Genomic DNA, 22,726 nt, shown 5'->3' on the forward strand with positions numbered 1-22,726 from the left:
TTGGAAGTAATTCTAAATCATTTATTTTTGCTAGGTACATGTATTGTTTTTATTAGAGACAATGTTATTCAAAATACTATCGAACACTAAATATGGATCTTATGGTGAGAATTTAAACCTTGGAGACAATCTTATTCTAGATATTATTAGATATTAAATGTGAACGCCTCTTCTAACAGAAATTTAAACATTGATCCATCCTGCTGGGACAATTTTCTTCCGTTGGTGTAATTTTGAATCTTGAACTTATTGGTTTAAAAAAGCAAAAAAAAAAAAGGGAAGCCCACAAACTTGGTAGGAAACGGGTAGAACCCGTCCGGATTTTTTTTGGTTTTTCTTTTTTTGCTTTTGGGAAAAAGCGAAAAGCTGGAACGTTTCGTTTTTAGGTTCTTGGCCTCACTGGTGTACTATCACTCGTGTTCTCTCCGCCCTCCGGTCGCCACATACGGTGGCAACTTTCGTCGAGCATCTCCTGGCTCTGCGTGGAGTGAAGTCTCCGCTCTTATTGGCATCTAACGTTCCAGCTTCTGGTGGGAGCAGGTTTTTTGAGCAGCATTAATAGGCAATTTCGTCCTCCCCCTAGGGTTTTAAGCTGCTTCGGCTTTCACTGAAACAGGTAGGATCATGTAGACTATTTTTCTAGGTCTTGAGGTGTTGATGATTTTCCTTACTGATTGAAAATAATTTACTGCTTTTGTTTTTTGTTTTATTAAAATATGAAACGTTTTGTATTTCCCGGGATGAACCTTCGGTTTTTTGGGGGGGCTGGTACGTGATACAGATTTAAGTGGAAGGGGCGGATTTTTATGCGTTGTTTTCTATAGTTTCCGGAGAATGTCGGAAAGTTAGAAAAGGGTGAAGTGGTGACTGATTGTGCGTACTGGAAATTAGTTTGGTTTGAGGGAATTCCAAACGTTTGAAAAGAATTCCACATCGAGCTTGCTTGTCGGAACTATAACTCATTATCATTTGCTAATGGTCCATGTTAGTTTCTGATAAGTTGAAAGGAGCGTGCAGTTTGAATTTTCGGAAATCCTAGTATTAGTATTATTAAAAAGCTGCCATTGGGTGACAGAGCTTAGGATCGGAATTGTTGACAACATTCCGCTACTTTGCTTTCAATATTAGGTAGTTGTAATATAACGTCTTTCATTCCCTGACAGGCTATTAGTCCCTCCTATTGAAGTCTGGGGGATCAGATGGTCTGCTATGCTGGTGGAAAGATTATGATTTTCTAAAAATTAACTTAGTGAATTGTTTTGGGAGGAGGTGTTGAGGAAATGATAAATGAGCTTCTCATTTGATTTGTAGAGATTAAAATTTAAGGTATGCAGTTCCCAAATTTACAGTCATGTGATCTGTGGTCTAAGTGGCATAATCAGGACTCGGTTTACAGACTTCTCTCCTATGACTAGAGAAAATTTTCTTACCATTTTTTGGTAAGTCTGCTGCGCCCCTAGGAAATCAGGGGAAAGGTAAACAGCCTGTAATGCTTTTGTTTGAGAATAAGATTGCTGGCCCACCAAAAAAAAAGGAAAAAAAGAACAGAATGAGATTGCTGCTGCAGGAAGGCGTGCAGACTATGGATATCAAGATGATTTGAAGTTGTTTTGCATGGTTTTTCCTACACAAATGTTATTGAATTAGATAATTTGCATGTGTTGTTTGCAGAGTCGTCATCATCCTAATGGTAGCCAATAGTTTCACTTCGATAAACAGACTTTTAAAAACAAATTATGTAATGATGCTACTGTATATGCTTATTTAATTTTTTTCCCAAAAAATGAAATTATTATAAATTTTAATTTTTTATGATGTCATATGGCTTTACTGTTAATGTAACTGGTTGAACCGATTAGCTTCAGATCCAGTAGCTTTTTTAGGGACACTGTTGGTGTTGGTTTTAGAGCATTTAAGGGTTTCTTTTTTAAATATTTTTTATTATTGACTAATGTTGATATAAAACAGTCATGGAGAGTGCCTTTGCGAGTGCTGCTGCAATCACAGACCAAAGGCAAAAAATAGAGCAGTACAAACAAATTCTTTCTGCTGTTATTGCATCAAATGACATCATTCAGGCCAGGAGATTTATAGATCACAGTTAAGTTTCTCTCTTCTCATATAGGATGAGTTGATTGCTTGAAGTCCAACCATCTCATGTGCTTTGATTGCATGGGATTGTCTTTTTTGGAACTTGCAGTGTTGTCAGATGTTGTTCCATTAGTAGTATCACGGCAACTTTTGCAGACCTTTGCCCAAGAATTGGGAAGATTGCAGCCGGAAACACAGAAAGAGATTGCCCATTATGCCCTTGCTCAGATTCAGCCCCGTGTGGTGTCATTTGAAGAGCAGGTTAAGTTTTTTGACATTATTTCTTATTTGTAATTTTAATTTTTCTATGATAAACACTTAAATTTGCCCCTGAGGATCAGAAATATTATTTTAGTTTCTCAAAATAGTGGATAATTCTGGGAAGTATCTGATGTGGTTTGCAGTGGGACAACTTTATCATTTTGCAGTATTTTTCTTTGCTGATTATTTGTTTTTAAGAATCCTTGAGTTACTATGTAGATATTTCATGCTTCTTTATGAATCATACTTCTATGGCTTTCTGGAGAATATATTAGTTATTTTAGTTTTGAAAAAAAAAATTAGCTTTTAGAAGCAAAATTCCTGCCTTTAGAAGCGCAACTTTACAGGAATTTTGCATGGTTGTATAGACTGCAGTGAGATGGTGGTAATTGATAGATTAGGGTTAAGGTGTTTGGGGGGGGGGGGGGAGCGGTTTTATCTTTTGCTAACTCTTGTATTTCGTTCATTTTAAATTCTATCCTTCTACACTGATTGTTATGGTTCTTCAATATAGGTTTTAATTATTAGAGAGAAACTTGCAGAGTTATATGAATCTGAGCAGGAGTGGTCAAAAGCAGCTCAGATGCTCAGTGGCATTGATCTTGATTCTGGAATGAGGTCTAGCATAACTTTTAACCTTTACTCTATTTGCATGTATTATAATTCAGCACATGCAGTGTTATTCTCACTAAGTTTGTATTTGTCTGATTTTTGCCAGGCTGATTGATGATACATTCAGGTTGTCTAAGTGTGTCCAAATTGCTCGTTTATATCTTGAGGTATAGATATTACTGTAACTGTAATTTATGACGTGTGGCATCGCTATTTCTTATTCTTGGTGCATCTGTGATAATCCATTGGCATAACTTCTTCTGTGCGGCTGAGATATAGGCTAACATCACATCAAGAGGGAGGCCAAGTGATAAAAAGGAATCGTTATTGAGATTCATTTGATCTATTAGTGTTTCAAATCCTTGTTTTAACAATTTTTTTATCTCATGTTTTTTTAGAGGAGTTAGGAAAAGGAAACGAAGATTAACTTCCATCATGCTATTGAGACTGATTATCAATGGTGTAATTTTTAATGTTTGAAGCATACCAGGAGTTCTTCCCCTTAAAATAATGGTTGTCATTATGCCATATTTGTTTTCATGCCAAAATTATTTTTAGAAAAAAAAAAAAGAACGATTCTTCTAAATTGCAGGACAACTGATTTTTTCTTCTTTTTTTTTCGTTTTTTTTGGGGGTTATTTGCAGGATGACGATGCTGTTAATGCTGAAGCTTTTATTAATAAAGCATCATTCTTGGTTAGCAATAGTCAGCAAGAAGTACTGAATTTACAGTACAAGGTCTGAACATTCATTGGCACCGAATGGTAAATTAGTTAAGGAAGCTAATGAATTTATGCTTTAGCTTTTGCTGATCTGTTTTTCCTTCTGCTTTCCCCATTCGTTTCCAGGTTTGTTATGCGAGGATTTTAGATTTAAAGAGGAAGTTCTTGGAAGCAGCCTTACGATATTATGATATATCTCAAATTGAAAAGCGGCAAATAGGAGATGAGTATGTATTTTGCATATTATTTGTTTATTGTTCCTTCCTTTAGCTCTTGGCAGTCACGCACGCACATATATAATCAAATCTTGAACAGGCCTCAACATTCATAAGCTATGAATATTGTGACTTGTTTATTTGATTCTGGGTAATATATAAAGGGAAAATGTGTTTGAACAAGAAGGTGCATGCATATTCCTTGAATTCATTTTGTTTCAAATGTTTCTCGAGTGATCCCTTGTTAGGTACCTTCTCGGACTGGGAGTATGTCCTTTGGGAAGGCTTTTTTTTTTTTTTTTTTGGGGGGGGGGGGATGCTTGCAGATCCTGAGTTTAATCATTTTTAATATAAGTCAATAAGATATCATGAAAATAAGTGGTGAAGTTGCAGGCTGTTTCATAATGCTCAATAGAATGGTCATTACTTGTGTTCTTATTTCTTTAAAGAGTTCGGGAACCCTGTATGCTGTCAACAGCATGACTGAAAATGTCTTACTGCTGTTTTGAATAATCTTATTTATTTTTCCTGTCTCTAGTTATTAGAATTCCTCTTTTGCTTTTTTGGCTTCTGATGATAGCAAGTCTTCCTTATGAAATGGTTAGATATTTCTTTTTGGGGTCATGATGCATCTTAATAGGTCATAAGTTTGGTTTCTGCTTGGTCCAAGCAGTATACTGACCCATTGGAAGCAATATCTGCATCTTAACTACCATTGGTAGCCAAAAAAGGAAGGGGGGGATATAAAAGAATATATAACACTCAGGGCCTAATTACGGAAAGGTTGTGGGTGCCTTGGATATGTGAATGGTCTTGTGTTATCTGGTATAGGCACCTGGAGACAGGAACAAAACTACAAGCTTAATATCGTTTGCATTTTCATGCTTCCTAATCATAGTTGATATTCTATGGGTTGTCATTTCAATAAAAATGTGCTCACATTCTGTTACAGGGTGATAGATGAAGATGCACTTGAACAAGCTTTATCTGCTGCTGTTACATGTACAATTTTGGCAGCTGCAGGACCTCAACGTTCTCGTGTGCTTGCTACATTATACAAGGTAAAAGCTTCAGTTATGAAACATAGAAGATAAGTGTCATTTTTGTGGTTGTAATTCTGTTATCATGCTAATATTTTGGTGGTTTTATTAGGATGAACGTTGCTCAAAACTGAGAGTTTATCCAATACTGCAAAAGGTCTCTCTCTCACACACACACACTGCCCCCTCTCTCCTTCTTTCTCACCCTCTCCCATTTTTTTCAATTTACAAGATTTCTGTGCTTAAAATATCAGGTATACTTGGAAAGAATTCTTAGAAAGCCCGAAATTGATGCATTTGCAGAAGAATTGAAAGCACACCAGGTTATATTGGCATACTCTATATTTTTGTCTTGTTTGAGGACATGCACTGTATTTCTGAGGATTTTCTTGCCCTTCAGAAAGCCGTTCTTCCAGACAATTTTACTGTGCTGGACCGTGCAATGATTGAGCATAATCTACTGAGTGCAAGCAAACTTTACACAAATATTAGGTTTGAGAAACCATATATCCAGTTGATTGCTTCCCTATGCCCATTTTATTTTAATATTAATTCTAGATGATATGCCTTCTAACCTGGTTTGCGTTTCCATTGTAGCTTTGATGAGTTAGGAACATTGTTGGGAATTCCACCACACAAGGTAAAGCATTTCGCCTCAGTGTTTTGTAAATGAGCAATTAACAGGGTGTTTCATAGAAGACAGTTGTCGTTTTCGTTACAACTCCTTGTTTATAACTTATATTGCATCTATTGTCAAATTTTTACTGTTGAACAAGATGGTGAAATAAGGCCACCAAATGAAGGCTTCTGCTTGATGATGATGATGTTATGTACTTTTTTTTTATTTTAATTTAAGAATGATGTGTAAATTTAGTGAAAGATAACCAGAGAGCACATCAGGTTATTTCTTTTGATTTTCTCTTCGAATTATTTGAGTGCAGGCTGAGAAGATAGCGTCAAGAATGATTTATGAGGATCGGATGAGGGGATCTATTGATCAGGTACAACTAACCATTGTTATCTCTTTTTTCTTGTAAATAAATTCTGGATGAGGAGAAGTTATTGTAAGTAGAAGAATGAAAGAAACAAGAGCAGTGGAAAGGTAACCTGAGTTACCAAAGTCAAAGTAGCAGGTGTTGCTCATCAATTCAATTCGGCGATCTCTTTGTCGATGTCCAACAATGAAGCCCAAATAGCATTTCACTGAGAAGCATAAGGAGGCTATAAGAACATCTAATCGCACAGATGTGGCAGCACTACAAATTACCCTTGAAAATGACAGTTTTCATCACTGTCAATGAGTATAAAGCACAAATAACATTGCCTACATCAAGGAGTGCCGAGAGCCTTTGACGTGGCATGAGTTATGGCTCCGTTTTAGGAAATCCAGCATTCAGCAAAAATATTTTAGAGCACAAGAATGATTTAGCAGTTGAGCAGCAAAGTACAAATTGGTTTAAAATTATGATCCGAAGAAATAGAAAAATAATAAGGAAAATCTTGGAATGGGTTCTTGTGGTAAATGAGAAGGGGGCTTGTGACGGTGTTTGGGGAAGTTAGTGGGGGCTCAAGACAATGGGAAATACTGTAGAACCTCGGGTCTTATATTTTGCTGCAAAAGATCAAAATTAAGATGCATGCTGGGGTGCACTCTTGCCTATCGTTTGGGCGGAAGTTACCTACCTGTGCTGGATTCACCCATTTCTATCAAGTTTTCATTGTTTTTAGGCCATAATATTGGATTTTTTGGTGCACCTTTTAAATTTCTTAAGAGAGCGGTTGGTTGAGCCAATATAGAAATAATACCTTTACGTTGAACAAATGAGATATATAAATATTTGTTATATCTCTGTATTCATTATTATTAGTAACTAGTAATTTTATTTTTTTAATCCACAAGCACGAAAGACTGGTATTATTTCAAAAATCAATTATTTTCATTCTCTTCATTATATTCTATTTTGGGTACTGAACGGCTCCTTTTGTTATTGTCTTTAAAATATCCGTTACCATCTGAATGGCTCATTTCAGGTTGAAGCTGTTATACATTTTGATGATGATACTGAAGAGTTACAAAGATGGGACCAGCAGGTAATTTTCTGGATTAAAAATCTGATATTGCATCCTCATGTTTGTGCAGCTGCATAAAATTTATAGGGTTTGAATATGGAGTTCTCTGTAGTGACAATTGTTTGTTGATTCGCCTATTCATTTAATCCTGTTGAATAATGTTTCCCAAAATAATAAGGAATCAAGTTGGAACTCTAGTAATTTCTATGTGGCCAATTCACGGGTGAAGAGGCAAACTTCTGATTGTATTTCTCCACAATTAACAGTCAATTCTGAATAAAAATGGACACGACCACGGATAATATGGAGTCTATCTCTTTAAGATATAAATTGAGAGAATCTATCTCCAAAATCCGCTTCTCCATAGCCTCAGTCTCATCTTTCAGCTATGCGATTTTTGTCCTTGCAGATTGTAGGCCTATGTCAATCGCTTAATGATGTTTTGGATAGCATGGCCAAGAAGGGCTTTCCAGTACCTGTTTGAAGGGATCATAGATATTTTCTTGTTTATTCATTCTTCCAAAAGCCTCTGATTTTTTGTTTTCCAGAATATTTTTTTGATGTGAAAATGACTATATCAATCTGTGATAACATTAATTTTCTCATATATTAGATAGCTGATTTAGTATCAACCGAGTTTGCCGAGGCTATATTTAGTTTACTGCATTGTTTAATGAGTTTGGAAATATCTGCGGCATTATCATCGTTCTCCTTGGTCTTTTCATTATGTTTTTGGGTTTATTCCAAGTTGGGGTATTATAATTATTGATAAAATAATACAATGTTTTGGGCATTTTGTTAACTTCATTGCTTTATTTTTATTTTTTTTGGGTGAAATGTCGCTTAATTATTTGTTGCTTAGACCAAAGATGGGAAGAACTTAACGAGAATCTGTCAGATAAGTTAAAAACAACAAAGCCGCGGGACATATCTGTGATGACTAGGGGTGTTCAATTTGTCTCATTCTAATTCCGATGAGTTCGGGACGGAGCGGGACACTAACCGGGAAGGAAGATGGGGGACGGGGTCGTCCCGTCCTATCTCGGGGTTTTTTTAAAAAAAAATTATTTATTAGTAATTATTATTAAATTATTCAATTTATTTATTAATAATAATTCTTATTTTTTATAATGATTTGTAGCTCTTAAGTTGTATTATCTCAATAAAATCATAAAGTTATTATATAGTGTTTTTTTATGGTTTTTTTTATGGTATTGTTTTTTCACTTTTTTTATGCTATATAATTGAACTTTCTACATAATAATTTTTTTTATAATGTTTTTATTTTTAGAAACCCAATAAAAAATAAGTATTATAACATAAAAAAAATTTTATATAAAAAATTATAGTATTTTTTTTTTTAAAAAAAAAAGGGAAGCGGGACGTTCCGGTCCTGTTCTGGTTTCATCCTGGTCCTGACGAGATCGAGACAGAACCCAGTTGGGACGGGATACAGGACAAAATTCCTATCTCGTCTCTGTTCACCAAGATGGGAGCAGGACAAGTCCCGTCCTGTGAACACCCCTATAACACTCCTATTATTGATGATTATTAAAACTTTCAATTTCATCACTAGCACTATGTTTGGCTGAATTGAGGGTGGGGAAAGGATTTTAAGGAAAAAGATCAACTTTGAAAAGTAGATATTAGACTTACAGAATTTACCTAGGTTTTTCTCTACTCAAAATTGTTAAAGTCCATTCCTGAAACTATTGAATGTATCTTTTTGACTACGCTCCAAGAAAATTAAATATAGAAAGCCATCGGTAAACTCGTATATAACTATCAAACTAACATGTTTACAAGTTAGATTTAACAATTTATATTTGCAAGTCAAATTGCATCATTTATAAGTTAAACTTGTAAAAAAATTGAATTTTTTCAGATTTTTCTGTATTTAATTTTTTTGCGTGAGACTTTTAGATCATTTTTCTTTTAAAATATTAATTTCAATTAAGTTAAATAAGTGAATCTAAATTTAAAAACAAATTAAAGATTAGTGAGAATAACAAGTGAAAAAACCACATAATTTGATCGGAAAATAGTGCAATTGAGAATATTCTTATTAGCTATTGTTCTCTCTTGCTTGCTCATTTATCTTGCTCAGACGATGGTGTTTTTCTTCTTTCTATATGCTGAGGCCATCTCTGATTTTGTTGCCATTTTCATTTCTCTTATTCCTGTTTGAACTGAGTCTTTTAAAGGAGTGGATTAATAGATTATAATTTGGTAGGGGTCATTTTGATTTTGCTAAAGTAATGGACGGACACAAGATCCATGCTTCCAAATTACAATCCTTGATACAGGTTTCCAAGAATTCCATAGCTCCCTTTTATTTTATTTTCAGTATGGAGGGGATTTAAATTGTAAGCTTTTACGGGGTTCACGGATGTGACAAGGCTATTCACTATTCTAATTTCATAGAAGCCAAATGTCTCTCTGTTTACTCTCTATACTCACTTTTCAGCTTGCGCTTGCTGCTTCAATATTACAATGTGGAGATAGCTTATGGTATCGATAAACGGATTAGAATTTTCATGATACGATGACAACAGTCATTTAAATTGCTATGGTTTACGTGTTCAAGTTTTCGCCAGAATTGGGTCTCAAATTTATCAATCTTAATATTTTTCAACCGCTTGATGATTTAGACCTGAAATTGTCACTTGCTTTTTGAACAAGTAGGAGGAATGTGTCTTTCTTGTATAGATTTTGGACATGTTTCAATGACTTTCTACGTCATGGTTTTTGTTTTTTTGTTTTGGTTTTTTGGTTTTTTTGTTTTTGTTGCATGTCCCATAGTCTAGATGCACGTCTCAAATTTCCGTGGATTCTTCTATAAGAAAACCAGCCAAAAGATTCGATAATGTTAATGAGGGGCCACTATGATGAGGGTGATACTGTTGTGATGGCAAAAATTGGACAACCACCTATAATTACTTTTTTTTTTAATGGCTAAATATGGGTATCCTCCTATTAAAAGTAAGTATGTTCAAGGCACTGTCAAGAACTAAATATGGATACTTTTCTCAGTAAAAATTCAAATCTTGATTCATCATATTGTAAAAAACTAACTCCTGCTAAATTTAACTCTTATTGGTCTCATAATTAGTTTTTATGTCATTGGTTTTTGTTTTTCTTATATCCTAGAATCTTAGATTCCACGCTAACATCATGATCCATTATCCAGTATAACTCTGGTGGAATTTTTGAGCATTGCAAACGCTGCTCTCTCAAAGAAACTCCCAGAGTCAAATATCCCATTTCTTTCAAAACCAATTTGATTGAATAGACGCCTGTCTCCTCTTTCAAAAAGTAAAGTTAGTGACATAAGCTTTTCCATCTTGTTAGTCGTTTATTCCATTACGTGGCGCCATGGCATGAGGACTTTTCATTGGAAGCACCTCTTATGTTATATTGATCGAGCTTCACCTGTGTTTACGGCTCGACGTTTTCATTAAGAATGGGTCCTGTAATCATTAGCTCTAGGCTTTTATATTCCATACTAGTGAACTTCATTATAAGTCTCCATCTAACGCATATTGATGTTGAATATGTACTGCTAGCAAATACGTCACCGTCTTGATGTACTTATCCATTTTTCAATATAATTGATCATTTTATCAGCACAAAAAAAAAATCAGAAACAAATTTAATTTAAAAAAAAAAACACGAAATGGCTCAAAATTTCATAACCGAGGCATAGCTGAGATAATGCCCCAATATCTAGAGCACGTCACATATCTCATTCTTAATTTAATACCACATATATCCAGTCCATGAACAAACAGACTAGTAACCTATCTATATTGGCGGTGTATGATAACAAAGATTCACATTCAAGTCACAAGGTTAAAATAATTCATCAAGAATTGAATTGCTGGGGCCAATAACAGAATTTGTGAGGTCAAAAATTCACTGGACATTTTGGGGAAATCAAAGTGCCAGCACCTAAAGAATAACAGTTGTTACATTCATTGCTGGGCACCTGACGAGCACAAATATCGCAGCATGTATTCATTGGAGGAACATGTATCAGCTAGGTCTTGATACAGTCTAGTTATTGCTTTTTGCAGAGATTTTAACGATGGAAGCAGATTTCTACAGTTCTGTTGTATATGATTCCCATGAGCCTTGCAGAGCTCCTGCCAAACCAGAAAAATTCAATATTTAAAATCATTCGGAGGAGAAAAAGAAACAGCAGCATGTGCGTTAATGCAGGAAGTTGGCTGTTGGATAAAATTAGATCTATAGACTCATTGTTAATAACAGCTACGTAAAAAGTTTAAGGAAACAGCAATTATGCCCAAAGATTAAAGTTACGATCAAATTTTGAAGACCATTATAAACCATATTTTGCACGGAGCCTTTTTTTTTGGGGGGGGGGGGGAACACAAGGAGTACATCTTGAAGAGACCACAGTTTAGAAAATGATACATGCCTTTCAAATAGAGTAGTATGATTCTATGATGATTCAAGCATAAAAAAATATGAGGACTTGTAAATGTAACGTGACTTGCAATAGGTTTTATATGGTATATTAATTTTTTTTCTTTTTTCCTTTTTTTTTTTTTTGGGGGTTGAAAACCCTATTGGATCTATATTCCAAATGTTTATATATAATGTAAAATATCAATAAATATATAAAAAGCCACACTATTTTATAGGCAATGAACAATGTGACCTACAATCCAGCAGTTACCAAAGTTACTTCTTAGTGCAAGTCTCTCGTGTTGCAAGTAGTCTAAAGAATAAGTTGTACTTAGTGGGGCTTATTTTGTAGTTTCTATATAAAAATATAATTTAGCTTTACTAAAACCAGATAGAAGATTTCTCACAAGTAAAAACCTTACATCATGTCTCTAAAATTTGATGGTAACTAATCTGTAGGGTAATTACAATATTGAATAATTTCTTTTTACCATGTTTGGGTCCTTGAATATAAGCAGATAAATACCTGACACCATCTGAGTATAAACTCCAAATGTGGGCAGTTTTCTAGAAGATCTGCAAGTGCATCAATTAATCTCTTCAGATACGTACGAGGGATTGATGAAGCAACTGCTGGAATATCGGCCGGACTAACAGCATAAATACATTTTTTAATGATAGAGTCCTCATTTAACCGAAGGCTAAGAATCAAAGCTCTAGTATGTTGATTTTCCATTAGAGCACAATCGACAGCCTGTAAATAAGTGTGAGCTGAAGTTACTAATGAACATCAAACGAGGAACTGTTGCAGCAGGTAAGATTACTACTCCCCGCAATCCCTTATTATAAGAAACAATCACAAAGCTCAAAATGTTGGTTAAATTTAATTAAACGCAATAAATGTGTAAAATACATAGATATATATTTTTCTAATTATACCCGTGTTTGTAAAGAGAATACATGAGAGATAATGAGTGAAACTCTATTGCAAAGAGATAATAACTGGCATATATTTAATAGGAGTAAAAGTGGAAAGATCAGTTTAAAGTTTTACACAAAAAGGATTTGTTTCTCATATTTAGTGACACCACTATGAGAAAGATTGTTTTTTATAAAAAAAAAGGCAGAGGAAGCAGTTTCAGCAAGATCAAACAATATAGTAAGTTCCAATTTCCTTTTCTGGTAGAAATATCCTTTTTGTTTATTATAGTAAAACTACTTTTTTCAAGAACAACAAAACTGCTTCTATAAAAACATTAAACAAATTTTTACTGGGACCATGTTGGTTTCGCATGTGTCAGTATGTCAGTTTCATGTTTGTATAAGAAGTGGTTGATCTGTACTCAAATGAGGATGTGTTGTCAGCTCAAAATATTTTCTGAAGTAATTTTGTACAGAAAATATTATCCACTCCAATCTCATTTCTGTAAAATAAGCAAGTGCATTACTCCTCTAGTCCTATTTATAGGACAGAGAGAAAAGACATTTTTTTAGTCATATTTATAGAGTATTGAGAAATTTTTTGCATAGATGTATAATTTTACCCTTCATTTATTATTATGTTGACTTTGTTTACATCAAATATAATGTATATTAAAGTTGAAAAATGTTGAGTTTTAAATGAGTTAATGAAGCTTAAGGTTTTCTTTGATCTGTGTAGAACATGTTGGAAATAACTTATAAATAGGACCAGAGAAGCAAGTATCTACACTTGGTATGATGGGAAAAATTGTAAAGTTTGAAGTATTACCTCTGGTGTAACATCTATGTCAAGGTCAGTTGGATCGAAGATGAAAGATTCATCAACTGAGTAAACTAGAACTCCCTCAGTAGTTGCAGCTGCAAAAGTCCGACCTGTAGGCGCAATTTTTAGGCATTTTGTTCGAGCAACAGGCCTTCCACGATTAGGCAAGGAACCTGGTAAATCATCCATTTTTCCACGAGTTTGTACATCAACACCTTCTTCGACATCACTGTTATCATCATCAATCAAATCCAGTGGGCCATATTCTGTCATATTCTTTGAGTTTAACTTATCAAGGACTCCGTCTAATGAGAGATTGAGAGTTATCTGAAATCGCCTGAGTAGTACCTGAGCAGAAGAGATTCCCATTAATGAACAGAACTGTTCAGCAGACAAAACGCATAGACAAAGACTAAGTTGTTAAAATTAAACCAACATCTGCAATCAACAGCCCATAGCTAATAATACAGTCAGACAAACAGAAAAAGTGCTAAACAAGAGATGCAGACAACAAAATCACGTTCTTAGACAACATGCAGAGAGCCAGGATAGTATAGAAAAAGTATATAGAATCTCCCGACAGGAAATAATTTGAAAATCAAGAGAAAAAAGTTGACTCATTGTAACAGTTGTGTCCTATTGATTAAAAAAACCACTAATGGCTTTAATTTTTTTTTTTTGAAAGGAAAAAAAAACTGCTTCTGAAGTAATTCTGAACTCCCCTCTCCCCGTTTACTTTGTGTTTGTTTAAATTCTGAGTATTTCACTCCATATTATTATTTCATAACAGATCATTACAATATATAGGGTCCGGACGGTGATAATAATCCGGTTAGAATCATTCAGCAATAACTACAATTAATGACAGCATACAATCAGGGATATTATTCTCATGCATAATGATAGGAGAGAATCATGGGCTTTCTAACACTCCCCCTCAAGCTGGAGAGTAGATGTCAACCATTCCCAGCTTGCTTCGAAGCCCTTCAAACTTGACTCTGGCTAAAGGTTTGGTCATGATGTCAGCAATCTGATCAATCGAACGCACATAGCTTAAGTTGATGATACCACCTTCTACCTTTTCTTTGATAAAATGCCGATCAATATCGACATGTTTTGTTCGGTCATGATACACTGGATTCTTTGTCATTTCAATACTGGCTTGGTTGTCACACCAGAGGTTCACTGGCCCTTCATAGGGAATTCTCAATTCCTTCAGGAGTCTAATCACCCACATTCCTTCACACACCCCTAGAGCTACAGCTCTTAGTTCAGCTTCAGCACTGCTTCTTGAGACTACGGTCTGTTTCTTGCTTTGCCAAGTCACAAGGTTTCCCCAAACATAGGTGCAGTAACCTGTGACAGATCTCCTATTATCTACAGCTCTCCCATGGTCTGCATCAGTATAGACTTCTATGTTTCTTGTATTCCCCCTTTTAAAGAATATTCCCCTTCCAGGATTGAGTTTGAGGTAGGAAAGGATTCTGTACACAGCCTCCATATGTTCTTCCTGAGGTTGGTGCATAAATTGGCTTACCACCCCAACTGCATAACTGATGTCAGGTCGTGTATGGGTCAAGTAAATCAGTTTACCCACAAGTTTTCTGTATCTTTCTGAGTTAACTGGTACCCCTTCTGGTTTAACCTCCAGATTGCATGACTCTTCCATAGGTGTTCCATTCGGCTTAGCCCCAAGTATCCCTGTTTCATGGAGTAAATCAAGTGTGTATTTCCGTTGTGACACACTTATACCCTTTTTGGACCTAGCAACCTCCATTCCGAGAAAGTACCTCATTTGACCTAGGTCCTTCACTTGGAATTCTCTAGCCAGAGCTTTCTTGAGTTGAGATCGAAACTTCATCATCACCAGTTATGACTATATCATCCACATACACAATTAGGATCGTTACCTTTCCATCATTGTGTTTGACAAAAAGAGTGTGATCAGCTTGTCCTTGGTTGTAACCAAACCTTTTGATTTCTTTGGCAAACCTGTCAAACCATGCCCGTGGAGACTGTTTCAGGCCATATAATGACTTCTTCAGTTTGCAAACTGAATTAGGTGGAGCTATTACTCCATCTGGAACTTCCATGTATACTTCCTCCTCTAAGTCTCCATTTAGGAAAGCATTCTTTACATCCAGCTGATGTAGGGACCAGTCAAGATTAGCAACTAGAGATAAGAGTACTTGGATGGTATTGAACTTTGTCACGGGAGCAAACGTTTTTTGATAATCAATCCCATAAATTTGAGTGTACCCTTTTGCAACTAATCTCCCTTTGTACTTGTTGATGCTTCCGTCAGGGTTGAATTTCGGTGTGAAGATCCACCTGCAACCTACTGCTTTCTTGTCCTTAGGAAGTGTGGTTATATCCCACGTTTTATTCTCCTTCAGGGCTTTCAACTCTTCATATGCTGCATGTTTCTAGTTAGGATCTTTCATGGCCTGTTGAAATATTTCTGGAATTTTCACCTGTGAGCTATTCACCACAAAGGTTTGCATTCTAGCAGATAAATTGCCATAAGAGACAAATTGTTGTATAGGATGCTGAGTACAAGACCTTACCCCCTTTCTAAGTGCAATAGGCCATCCTAGTTCTTCAGGATCCAACTCCGGATTGGAATCATGTTGCTGCCTTGGAATGGAAGGAACCCCACTACTACTGTCTTGTTCACTTGAGTGAGATCTTGAGTGCTCTGTCACCCCTGCATCAATTTCAGCATTCGTTTCCATTGTGTGAGTATTGTTTGTGGGGGTTTTGGGCTGTTCTGGTTGAGCTGTAGGTTTAGGGGTTTCCGGTTCAGGTTCAGGGATTTCTTTGTGCGATGTATAGAGTTCTGGAGGATTAGGAGGTGCGTTGGTCTCAGGTTCAGGGGTAATTAGCCATTCTACTCCACAATTCTCCCCCTGAATGGGTAATTTGGGATAGTATGCATCATCTTCATAGAAAACTGTGTCTTTAGAAATTATGAGTTTTCTGGTAGTGGGACAGTAACACTTATAGCCTTTGTGGGTTGAAGAATACCCAAGAAAAAGACATTTTTCGGCTCTAGCACCTAGTTTTCCCCCATCATGTTTATGGACAAAGACAACACACCCAAAGACCTTTTGTGGGATGGTATTGATGATAGGTGAGACGGGATAGGTCTCAAGGAGTTTTTGAATAGGGGTTTGGAAGTTGAGAACTTTGGAGGCCATTCGGTTAATAAGATAGGCTGCAGTTAGTACTGCATCTCCATTGTGTGAGTATTGTTTGTGGGGGTTTTGGGCTGTTCTGGTTGAGCTGTAGGTTTAGGGGTTTCCGGTTCAGGTTCAGGGATTTCTTCGTGCGATGTATAGAGTTCTGGAGGATTAGGAGGTGCGTTGGTCTCAGGTTTAGGGGTAATTAGCCATTCTACTCCACAATTCTCCCCCTGAATGGGTAATTTGGGATAGTATGCATCATCTTCATAGAAAACTGTGTCTTTAGAGATTATGAGTTTTCTGGTAGTGGGACAGTAACACTTATAGCCTTTGTGGGTTGAAGAATACCCAAGAAAAAGACATTTTTCGGCTCTAGCACCTAGTTTTCCCCCATCATGTTTATGGACAAAGACAACACACCCAAAGACCTTTTGTGGGATGGTATTGATGATAGGTGAGACGGGATAGGTCTCAAGGAGTTTTTGAATAGGGGTTTGGAAGTTGAGAACTTTGGAGGCCATTCGGTTAATAAGATAGGCTGCAGTTAGTACTGCATCTCCCCAAAACAGGTTTGGAACATTTCTTTCCATCATAATGGCTCGGGTTACTTCCAAAAGGTGCCTATTTTTCCGCTCGGCAACGCCATTTTGTTGTGGGGTATAGACACACGAGGTTTAGTGATGGATTCCCTGTTGCTCAAGAAATTCCCTAAAGGCTCCACTCACATACTCTTTGGCATTGTCACTCCTCAATACTTTGATGGGAGTTTGGAATTGGGTTTTCACAAAGGAGTAAAAGTTTTTAAAAATTTGTAAGGCTTCGGATTTCTCTTTCATAAGGTAAACCCATGTAACCCGTGTATGATCATCGATGAATGTGATAAACCACCTTGTGCCTGTTCGGGTTTTGGTTCTGGCAGGTCCCCAAATATCGGTGTGGATCAATGTAAAAGGGTTAGTGGGTTTGTAAATATGCTTGGGAAAAGATGTGCGAGTTTGTTTGGCAATTTGACAAGTTTCACATTGGAAAGGAGAAGAATTTTTATTGAATAATGTTGGAAACACATGCTTCATATAATCAAAACTGGGGTGGCCTAATCTTTGATGCCACAACATTACATTTTTATTTCGAGAATTGGAGCTAACCATAGCCTTCCTTGCTCCTTTTGTCTTCATGTCCTTTCCTTCAAAGTAGTAGAGTCCATCCCATTCCTTAGCAGTCAAAATCTTCCTCCCCGAGATCGAATCCTGAAAAACACAATTAATATCATCAAAGATCACCCGACATACTTGTCCTTTAGTCAGTTTGCTTACAGATATAAGATTGCAAGTGAGAGCAGGAACAAACAAAACATTATGAATTTCCAAATCATCAGAGAGGGCCACAGTGCCAACACCCTCAACTTTAGTATATAGTCCAGTTGCCACTTTTACTCGAAGGTTCTCATGGCAATATTTGAGAGTTTTGAAGAGGGATTTATTACCAGTCATGTGGTCTGTAGCACCAGAGTCGACAATCCATGTCTCATCACTAGTGACCATTGCATTAAGAGCAATAATAGAATTACCTGACTGAATCAAGGTCACGTTGGGAACCTTTTTTCATGAGTTTTGCCTTTCGAGCATCTTTCGGAGCAGTTGAAGTTCTTCTTTGGTTAAGCGATCTCCATCATCGCCTCTTTCCTCGGAGGAGGTGTGGTGGCTTTTTCCATCTCGACGCTGTTGCTGTTTCCCATGGGTTGGCTTTCCATGTAGTTTCCAGCATTCATCTCTGGTGTGGCCTTTCTTGTTACAGTGATTGCACCACTTGTTCCCTTTTCTTTCAGAGCTCTCTGATGTCTGGGGTCCCCTTGTGACTAAAGCTGAGCCATCAACTGGAGTTTGGTTACCCTGGGTGAGGTGTCTCCGACTTTCTTCGAACTTAACCATGCTGAAGACTTCAAATAGGGATGGAAGGGGCTTTAGACCCATAATTCTGCCTCTTACTTCTTCAAAAGCATCATTCAGGCCCAACAGAAAATCATATGTTCGTCCCTTTTCAACTAGTTGTCTGTAGTAATTGGCATCATCAATATTCTTCCAAGGATGTACTTCAAAGAGATCCAATTGCTGCCATATCTTTGTCAGAGTACTGTAGTACTGTGTTACATCAAGTTTCCTTGCTTCAGTTCTTTGAGTTGCCTCCTTAAGTCCAACAAAGCAGCAGCGTTGTCTAATGTAGAGTAAGTGCGCTTAGCAGCATCCCAAATCTCCTTGGCTGTGCTTGCAAGAAGGTATCCCTCACTGATTTCGAAAGTCATTGAGTTACATAGCCAAGACATCACCTGATTATTTTCAGTGAACCAGGTGTCGAAATTGGGATCATTGTATGCCGGTTGTTTTGCTTCTCCATTGATATATTTCTCCTTACGCTTCCCACGTAGATACATCAATACACTCTGGGACCATTGGAGATAGTTGCTGCCATTTAGTTTGTGAGCCACCATCATAGGTTGCTGTTCAGTGACTGTTGTCAAATCTGGCATTGGATCAGAAGTTTTAGAGGGGGCTACTGGTGGAGTACCTTGAGTATTTGAGGATGTGCCAGACATAAAAGCCATTGGAATGGTGCCTTTTGTGACAGGCATATTGCGAACAGACCCAAAAAGTGGTGGAAAGTCTGATGGATTCATCTTCTGGACGAAGTACTGTACTGGGATGGATCTGGCGACGGCGCGTGGGCTTCACGCGCGGCGGCTTGTGACGGCGCGTGGGATTCACGCGCAAAGGCTTATGACGACGCGTGAGCTTCACGCGGTGCTCCGTTGGACACCGGCTTCTGGGGACGTGCTGATCGGAGGATTCCGGTGAGGATTGGAGGGGTGGTGTCGGTCACGTCCTTCTCTGGCCTTCAGATCTGAGGATGCCGGCGTTTCTCTCTCTCCCTCACTCTCTCTCCTCGCTCTCTCTATTTACGGTAGGGGTTTAGGACGGATCCAACCCCAACGCTCTGATACCATGTTTAAATTCTAAGTATTTCACTCCATATTATTATTTCATAACAGATCATTACAATATATAGGGTCCGGACGGTGATAATAATCCGGTTAGAATCATTCAGCAATAACTACAATTAATGACAGCATACAATCAGGGATATTATTCTCATGCATAATGATAGGAGAGAATCATGGGCTTTCTCACAGTGTTATAATAACATTATTTATTAGTTTTGCATCCAACGTAAACCAAACAAGAGATGGATTCAACAAACTTATCTGTTACAAAATGCATTGATAGGACATGTTATACCATAAAGAGGAACATCGAAATTCCAAATATCACTAAACACAGCCCATTCATACCCTTCCAAACTTATCAGCTAGGCCATACATGAGAAAACATGACATCATAATAAATTTATCCTCAAGCAGAAAACATAAACATCAGAAGATTTTAAAGATGCATAAGCTGTATAAATATTTGCAATAAGCAAGCAGTGCAAACTGTGATCCTGTACATACCCTAATCCATTTCCTTCTCTATTCATGCCATAGAACCTATCAATCAATTTTACTACTCAGATACAAATAGAGCCAAATCAAGCACCATATTTAGTTGTCATCAGAAGCCAATCAGTCAAGAGTCATTATAATATAAAAGAATATTTTTATGCTATCATGATTTTTACAGTATCCACAGATTATGTAGCCGCCCATATTTATTCCATTTTCATCACATCCTAGAAGTGAATGCTAAGAAATCACGGAGTGAAGAACACAAGAACATTGTTCAACTAAAAAAGCATGTTCTAAGGAATAAAATCTAAAATATTCAATTAAAACTATGTTGCAACTTTTAAGATGAAATTCAACATAATGGGTTATAGAACTGCAAAAAGCCAACCTGATCCGCAACATCATACATGCAGATATATCTACTGCTTCCACCAGCTAAAATGTAGTTTCCATCAGCGGAATAACATAAGGTTGAGAAGTAATTCCTAGAGGTTGAGTTAGCCCATGATCTCCGGTCAGTCATAAGTCGTCCTCCAGCAATATCTCTGCGGCCTTCTATGGTGTACATCAGCACACCATCTATTGGATCCCAAAAATGAATTTGCCCATCCATTGTGCTGCAAGCTAACTGCCTTCCATCTGGACGGTAAACTACTGTGAGGACATCATGTGTGTGAGGGAATGTTTCAACTGCTCCTTTTCCATTAAAGACATCCCACAACCGCACAGTTTTGTCCCATGATGATGATGCTAGGACTGCCTACAAAATTGAGAGGAAAAGAATTTGTTCAGCTTCTCCGTTGCATTTGTGGAAAACCACCAAATGACCAAAAATACAAACTTCAGAGCCCTCACTAAGTCTTGAAGAAAAACATTTCTGTGAGACAATATTGTCAATTAAGAAAATAAAACTATTATGCTGACGAATGGAGGGAAAGATTGTTGACTCACAGTTGTAGGAGAAAACATCAATCCATGAACAGGACCTTCATGACCACTAAGCACATCCAACAAACGGCCCGTTCTCATTGACCATACAAAAATCTGTTGAACATATCATAAAGCAAAAATATGGTGAAATAGGGGGAAAGTAGGATTGTCATAGTCCACCCAAATTTCACGAAAATCATACCTCAAAGGAATCCACCGTGCCAGCACATATCACTTCACCACTTTGATCTGCAGACAAAGAAACAAACTGTCTTGCAGAAGGACTAGTAAACGTCTTGAAATTTCTATAACGGATCAAATCCCAAGCACGAACAGTCCCATCCAGAGATGCACTGAGCAGGCAGTGGTTACTGGCCATGAAATGCAGAGCACTAACAGCATTAGTGTGCTCAGAAAATGTTACAAAGGCGAAGCCTGAGGAAACATTCCACACCTGTAATGAAGAAGCACTATACTTAACCTAGTATCAATTTTTAACCTTTAATTTCGGTCGTAAAAAAAAAATCAATTCTAAGCTTGCTGGCAAAATTGCATATTACTAAAGATGCAACCACCACACAAGGAAACTTTTTCAAATCACGATAGCATCACTAATATTAATTTACCTTCACTTTATTATCATCCGCTCCAGTAGCAAGGAGTTGTGAGTCTGGTGAATAAGCAAGACAATTCACATCAAAATAGTGACCTTGCTGCTTCAATATATAGCTCTCTGATCGCCATTCCCACACCAGCAACTGGCCCAGTTTTGCACAGCCAAAGGTCAACCAATTTCCAAGGTCATTAAACACAGCAGTTGTAATCTTCTCTCTTGATATTGACAAAAGATGAATGCATACAAAATCAGGCATCTGATATAAGCCAAACACACCATTTGAGAAACCCACAACAACCATGTCTAACTCTCTATGATAATCACATGCGGTTAGCTTTGCTGGTGCCCGCATAAAACAGTCCTTCCTCAAGAATTCCCACTTCCCTCTGCACAAGTATCCACCATCTTCAAGCATATCAGCATCCTTATCGCCATTGTTCTTTCTCTTCTTCACATTAACATCACCGTCCACCTCAATATTTCCTTCAACATCCCTTTCTGGTGTCGCAGGAGAGGGTGGCTCAGAATCGTCACTCGTAAGTGCCCAGCTAAAAATATACGAATCCCTTGTAACCGTATAAGCTTTACAAACTCTATTAGTTTTCTTTTCAAGACCAAAGAAAGCACCTACAACAGAATCCCTATGACGTAATAACTTAAAAGGCTCGTGCTTAACACCGCCACGCATCTTATTCAAGCATAACACTCTTGCAGTCAAATCCTTAGACCCAACAATCAAGTGATTCGAGTCTGGACTCCAATCCAAACAGATGATCTTATCATCGAAGCAGGCAAAAGTTCGAATCAACTCAAAAGGGAAATACTCCTTTCTAAAAGCAGGAGAGCGCCAAATCTGGACCAACTTGCCCGCTCCAACAGCAACGAGTGAACCTTCTGGGCTGAATTTAACAACATGGATGGGCTTCTTAAAGGTAATGCGATGGAGCACTACTTGCCGGCGAAGGTTGATGAAGTGACAGCGGCTCTTCTCGTCGACGGTAAGCAAGAAAGTGCCGTCCGGAGAGACGGCTATTCGGCAGATATTTGATGATGATTGGGTAGGTAGTGTTGTAGTTTGGGATTTGACGAGGTCAGTTATGGAAACTCGGTTACCGACAGGCGAAATCAGCAATGTGTTGTTGGCGATTACAGTGTTGCCGCCTCTGTAAGGAGCTCCAAGCAGGTTATGAAACCTGAAGTTCATTGCTTGGGCAGGAGGAGCTGAGAGAGGCCTCAAACCTGAAAATTTCGAGCGAAAATAGCACGACGGTTTCAGCCCAGCGGGGTTTAGGGTTTATGGACGGAAGGTCAGG

General features: G+C 37.4%; 2 protein-coding genes across 2 annotated transcripts; one reads left to right on the forward strand and one right to left on the reverse strand.

The window, feature by feature from the left end:
* The first annotated feature begins 422 nt into the window (after window positions 1–422).
* Window positions 423–7,685, forward strand: LOC114755663 (COP9 signalosome complex subunit 4-like). The gene is made up of 15 exons (XM_028944529.1): window positions 423–616; window positions 1,969–2,100; window positions 2,201–2,352; window positions 2,867–2,970; window positions 3,071–3,131; window positions 3,610–3,702; window positions 3,813–3,913; window positions 4,854–4,962; window positions 5,054–5,098; window positions 5,196–5,264; window positions 5,342–5,433; window positions 5,539–5,581; window positions 5,883–5,942; window positions 6,973–7,032; window positions 7,421–7,685. Exons 2-15 carry the CDS (start codon window positions 1,971–1,973, stop codon window positions 7,493–7,495), a joined length of 1,194 nt encoding a protein of 397 aa, XP_028800362.1. The 5' UTR covers window positions 423–616; window positions 1,969–1,970; the 3' UTR covers window positions 7,496–7,685.
* Window positions 7,686–10,701: 3,016 nt separating this feature from the next.
* LOC114755669 (periodic tryptophan protein 2) lies at window positions 10,702–22,617 on the reverse strand. Its single transcript, XM_028944540.1, has 7 exons — window positions 21,424–22,617; window positions 21,000–21,251; window positions 20,819–20,911; window positions 20,256–20,627; window positions 13,193–13,534; window positions 11,969–12,196; window positions 10,702–11,156 (listed from the first exon to the last, which is right to left on the reverse strand). Exons 1-7 carry the CDS (start codon window positions 22,615–22,617, stop codon window positions 10,986–10,988), a joined length of 2,652 nt encoding a protein of 883 aa, XP_028800373.1. The 3' UTR covers window positions 10,702–10,985.
* Between the last annotated feature and the right edge of the window lie 109 nt (window positions 22,618–22,726).

Source organism: Neltuma alba, unplaced genomic scaffold (assembly GCF_004799145.2).
Source record: "Neltuma alba isolate B1F8T4 unplaced genomic scaffold, ASM479914v2 tig00001343_pilon, whole genome shotgun sequence".
Taxonomy (NCBI): domain Eukaryota; kingdom Viridiplantae; phylum Streptophyta; class Magnoliopsida; order Fabales; family Fabaceae; genus Neltuma; species Neltuma alba.

What these genes read in the sequence shown, in the direction of transcription:
- LOC114755663 (XM_028944529.1), top strand. Translation starts at nt 1,971, where the DNA reads ATGGAGAGTGCCTTTGCGAGTGCTGCTGCAATCACAGACCAAAGGCAA. An exon ending in TTGCTCGTTTATATCTTGAG is followed by an intron (nt 3,132 to 3,609) that starts GTATAGATATTA and finishes GGTTATTTGCAG; the next exon opens with GATGACGATGCTGTTAATGC. An exon ending in TACAAAGATGGGACCAGCAG is followed by an intron (nt 7,033 to 7,420) that starts GTAATTTTCTGG and finishes TTGTCCTTGCAG; the next exon opens with ATTGTAGGCCTATGTCAATC.
- LOC114755669 (XM_028944540.1), bottom strand. Translation starts at nt 22,617, where the DNA reads ATGAACTTCAGGTTTCATAACCTGCTTGGAGCTCCTTACAGAGGCGGC. An exon ending in CGGATGATAATAAAGTGAAG is followed by an intron (nt 21,252 to 21,423) that starts GTAAATTAATAT and finishes TCTTCATTACAG; the next exon opens with GTGTGGAATGTTTCCTCAGG. An exon ending in GCACGGTGGATTCCTTTGAG is followed by an intron (nt 20,912 to 20,999) that starts GTATGATTTTCG and finishes TATGTTCAACAG; the next exon opens with ATTTTTGTATGGTCAATGAG.